Source organism: Penaeus monodon, chromosome 6 (genome assembly GCF_015228065.2).
Source record: "Penaeus monodon isolate SGIC_2016 chromosome 6, NSTDA_Pmon_1, whole genome shotgun sequence".
Taxonomy (NCBI): domain Eukaryota; kingdom Metazoa; phylum Arthropoda; class Malacostraca; order Decapoda; family Penaeidae; genus Penaeus; species Penaeus monodon.
Genome location: NC_051391.1, coordinates 8,761,077 through 8,766,076, shown reverse-complemented (window position 1 = coordinate 8,766,076; position 5,000 = coordinate 8,761,077). Strand labels below are relative to the sequence as shown.

General features: G+C 37.1%; 1 protein-coding gene across 1 annotated transcript in view; it reads left to right on the top strand.

The window, feature by feature from the left end:
* Nucleotides 1–5,000, top strand: part of LOC119573851 (pre-mRNA 3' end processing protein WDR33-like) — a 39,847-nt gene that overhangs the window by 33,535 nt on the left and 1,312 nt on the right. Inside the window, exons 6-13 of the mRNA XM_037920955.1 lie at nt 445–571; nt 914–1,037; nt 1,221–1,330; nt 2,648–2,859; nt 3,083–3,221; nt 3,560–3,665; nt 4,069–4,234; nt 4,856–4,994. Of these exons, the coding sequence (XP_037776883.1) occupies nt 445–571; nt 914–1,037; nt 1,221–1,330; nt 2,648–2,859; nt 3,083–3,221; nt 3,560–3,665; nt 4,069–4,234; nt 4,856–4,994 (1,123 nt within the window). The remainder of the gene's footprint in view (nt 1–444; nt 572–913; nt 1,038–1,220; nt 1,331–2,647; nt 2,860–3,082; nt 3,222–3,559; nt 3,666–4,068; nt 4,235–4,855; nt 4,995–5,000) is intronic.

Sequence of the window (5,000 nt, the reverse complement as noted above, 5' to 3'; positions counted from 1 at the left end):
GAAAGAGGGGACAAGCTTTGAAGAGTGTGAGAGAGAGAAGGTGAGTTAGTGAGTGAGAGCATGGAAGTAAGAGCAAAAGAATGACAATAAGATTAACAGAGAGAGAAATAGAATATGAGTGTGTGTTTGAGAATGTAAGTGAGCATAAATGTGATAGTGTGTAATCACAACAGTAAGAGATAGATTACATGTGCATTGATAGAGAGACATTAATAGAAAGGTAGGTAGACAGATATAGATGTATACACAGATATGCATATGTATCTGTATATATATATGTGTGTGTGTGTGTGTGTGTGTGTGTGTGTGTGTGTGTGTGTGTCACATTCTTGTAATTAATCTTGCATCTTTACAAAGCACTGTATTCATTTGAAGATCCAGTAAGTATATATTATCTGCACCTTTTTATTTCTGTCTCCACTAAGTACTTACACATCCAAACAGGCCACGGAGCTGATGTCAAATGCGTAGACTGGCACCCATCAAAGAGCTTGCTGGCATCGGGGAGCAAAGACAATCAGCAGCCAATTAAACTATGGGATCCTCGCTCTGGTCAACCCCTTGCGAAACTGTAAGTGTGAGACATACATGCAGGAAGTTTACTTAAACAAACTTGCACATATATGATTATACACAAGTATTTTGTGCACAATATTCATATACGTAATTCGCTGTCCCTTTTGTTATTCAATCTGTATTTTCTTCTTTTTCTTCATTTTTCTTTTTTGTGGAAATATGGAATAAAGGTTTGCTTTTTGCAGTTTGAATTAATGGCCTTCCTCATTGTGTACTTTTGATTTAGCTTTTAAATGGAAGTTATATAAGTAATATTTTAGATAATTCAAACTCTTTACTTTGATTTAGATGGTGCTGTAAAAATTCAATTAGAATAATTTGTTCTTCATTTTTTCAGACATGCTCATAAAAGCACAGTCATGGATCTGAAGTGGAATGCCAATGGTAACTGGCTCTGCTCAGCATCCAGAGATCATCTGCTCAAGCTTTTTGATATCCGTAATCTTTCCACAGAATTCCAGGTGAGTGGATGTGTTTTATGTATTAGATGTAAATGTGTGGGCTAAATGTAAGCAGTAGGTTCATTGACTTGTCTTAGCATGTTTGAGTTTTATATGTAATGTGCTGTTTTGTTAAAATTGGGGTGTCTTGTCTTTAAACCACCTTCTTTTTCTTCCATACTTTAATTGTCCTTTTTTTTGCAGGTATTCAGAGGTCACAAAAAAGAGGCATCATGCATTGCATGGCATCCCCACCATGAGGGTCTGTTTGCTAGTGGTGGGTCTGATGGCTCTATCCTATTCTGGCATGTTGGGTGAGTATGAGTTCTTGCACAGTTAAATATTATATTCTATGAAGTTTAAGGACCCCAAACCTGAAAAGATTTTAGCAAATTGCAAAGGCAGAGGGCAGAGCCTGGTTTTAGAAGGGTAAAGTTATCTTCATAATTTTGCCTAATGCAAAATATATTTTCAACATCAAATGATGGCTATACAATGGCAAAAGAGACCCAAACCACATGCATTGCTTCTCAGTTATTTGTGGAATAACAGCTTAAAGCAAATAGTTCTGTTGAATTGAGAAATATACATTTAAAGAGTCTGTTGAATTGAGAATATACATTTAAAGAGTTGCTTATCTTGTTTTGTTCCTAATGCCTTCTTGTTGTGTAACCATCATCGTCTCTTTGGAAGCTGTCTTGGGAATCTTCCTGTCCTTCTCATGGTCTATTGCTGCCAGCTGGGGGGGGGGCAGTTAACTTTGTAAAAAGAGAGCTAGGTAACTGCAGGCATATCCCATGTATGTGACTTCTCCAGACTCTACAGCTCCTCTCTGAGTGTTTGTTGTCAAAATTGATTGATAACCTCCTCCCCACTTCCCCAGTAAAATGGATGTATGATGTGGTACACCATACCTTACATGGGCACATGGAGAGGTAGTCCTGTGGCATTTATGACCAGAAAAGATATAGGGAAGGCATGTACACTGTAATTACCAAGGTGGTAAAATCATGTGGCTGTACATTATATTGTACACACTGGCTTGGTATTTACACTTCCTATTGGCCTGATGGAGGAAATTCATATATTATAATGCAACCGAAGTCATTAATACTCCCACCCCCCATCCATAGGGAAGTATATACACTTTTTATACAATTGTTACAGTCATTTTTATTTGTATGTTTCATTATCTAATGGGTAGATGTGGGAAGTATTTTTTATCAGCTATTTTATATCATTATTTATTCTCTCATCTCATTAACTCTCATCATTAATATTATAATATATGAGTTCTCTCTATCAAATTTAACTAAGTAGAAAGAACATGGGTACTTTCATGTTTGAGCTCTTTTGACCAACTTAGCATTGAGGTGGGACTTTGTATGGTGACTCACTAATGGTGTGAGTAATTTTTAAAAATGCTTTTTGCCCCTCTTTTTTTTAGCTGGGCTTGGGGTCCTTAAGGTTTGATAAAAGAAAAGTTTGCAAATGTCTTGATATGATGATTTTTATTACTGACTTTGATAAATGGTCTTTCTAAACATGCAGTGGAATATAGACTGATTTACTTTTTGTTTTGAATACTCTCTAAATTTTGATATGGAACCTTATATCCCCCAACAAAATAGTAATGACAAGGAAGTGGGTGCCATTGAGTCTGCTCATGATGGCATCATCTGGGATCTGGCCTGGCATCCTCTCGGTCATATACTCTGCTCCGGCTCCAATGATCACACATCAAAGTTTTGGACGAGAAACCGGCCGGGCGACAAGATGAGAGACAAGTACAACCTAAACACATTACCGGCTGGAGTCCTGGCCGACGACTCCATGGATATTGGTGCGTTCGATGAGATGTTTCCTCTTTTCAAGTGGGATACCTCTTCACATGAAGTACTAGATGATGTAAAATAATTTTGTGGAGATGTAGAGTGGTATTGCAGTGTGCTTGCATTATTGTGATAATACAGATATCATAGATACTGCTGCTCTTATAAATCTCTCTTCCTTGATTGGTATATGCTTTTATAACTCTAATGAATCCCTATTTCCCCACACTCTAGATGACATTCCTCTGAACTCAAGCCTGACCTCCCAAGGAGCCATTCCTGGTATGGGTCCGGATGACAAAATTGAAGAGACGGAAACAGCTGGGCCTGAGACCATCCCAGGCTTAGACTTTGAAGGTGTTGGATTTGACAGGTTAGGCAAAAGTCCTTTTTTTTGTGTGTTTTAGAAATTGAGATTGATATTGATTGTTGTACACAATTTATTTTGTTAAAAGCTGTTAGATATACTTTTTAAAAGTAGTCCTGACATAGGCATAGATTTTCAGTACAGAAGTAGCATAATATAATATATATAGTATATATATATATATATATATATATATTATATTATATATATATATATATATATATATATATATATATATATATATATATATATATATATATATATATATATATATATATATATATATGTATATATTATATATATATATATAATCTTAACCCCTCAAAAAAATTATATTCTTCCAGATTTTCCAAGAAAACTCCATATGCCAAACCTATTCCCAAGACCTTTCAGGCTGCGTGGAATGCCGCTGGTGGGCTTGAGGAAGAAATTGAGGAAGAAAACAGTGCGGTGGGTATTAAGTTTAATCATTTGGGGCTATTCTTTACTCATGTGATTTTAGTTCTTTACTTATTTGATTTTGTTTCCTTCCTTATTTTATTTCATTATCTTTAAAAATATAGATATTTACTAGTTTACTGGCTAAGCAGTTGAATATTAAGTGTAACTGTAACTGTTTGAATACAAAAGTGAGAGTGAGAGTGAGAGTGAGAGAGAGAGTGGAGAGAGAGAGAGAGAGGAGAGAGAGGAGAGAGAGAGTGAGAGAGAGTGAGAGAGAGGAGGAGGAGAGAGAGAGGGGAGAGAGAGGAGAGAGAGAGAGAGAGAGAGAGAGAGAGAGAGAGAGAGAGAGAGAGAGAGAATGAATGCACATGTGCATTTATCCCTAATCTTAAATCCTCAAATACACCCACAGACAAGCTGGGTAGTGACGGACAGCGCTGCTCTGTTCTGCATGCCAGCCAATATAGAAGGAGAGATGGTCTACACGGATGATGGCGACGAACTTCCACCTGGCTCAGTGCCCCTGAACAACATTAAGGCCAACTCCATTTTGTACTGCGGTTTCCTCATTCCTCTGGGTAAGGAAGCTTTGTTTTCCTCATTCCACTGGGTTTGGGAGCTTTGGTTTCCTTATTCCACTGGGTTTGGGAGCTTTGGTTTCCTTATTCCACTGGGTTCGGAAGATTTGGTTTCCTCATTTCATTGGTTCAGAAGATTTGGTTTCCTCATTTCATTGGTTCAGAAGATTTGGTTTCCTCATTTCATAGTGTTCGGAAGATTTGGTTTCCTCATTCCTCTGGGTTTGTAAGATTCAGTTCCTCATTCTACTGGGTTCAGAAAATTTTACTAACTCTTGCAGTCTCCTTGCAGGACTACATAGGAGTTTGAGAATTTTATTGAAGCCAGTCTCCTGTGTTTATATGAATAATCAATAATCAGTTGAACTGAATGCTAGTTTATATTGTTAAATGATTGTAAATGAATGTGGATGGGTAGATATACGTATCCAAGCATATGAATAATATAGATAGCTTCATGTCAATAAAGTAATATGAATAAATGTATGTGGATCTGCTTGGATGTGAAGGATCTCAGCAAACAAAGGGACTCTCAGTCATACCCAGTATTGTAAGAGGAAAATGATGATAATGATAATAAAAAAGTGCTCACTTAATAACTAGCAACTTCACATCCTACAGAGAAAGTGGCAGGAGATGTCATCCAGAATGCCTTTGCCACCATGGAGGAAGAGGATGCCATTGCTGAGATAACTGGAGACTTTGAATTTGCCAGGAAACTCATAAAAGAAAAGAACCAGCTATTGAATCCAAATGCCAGGTGAGT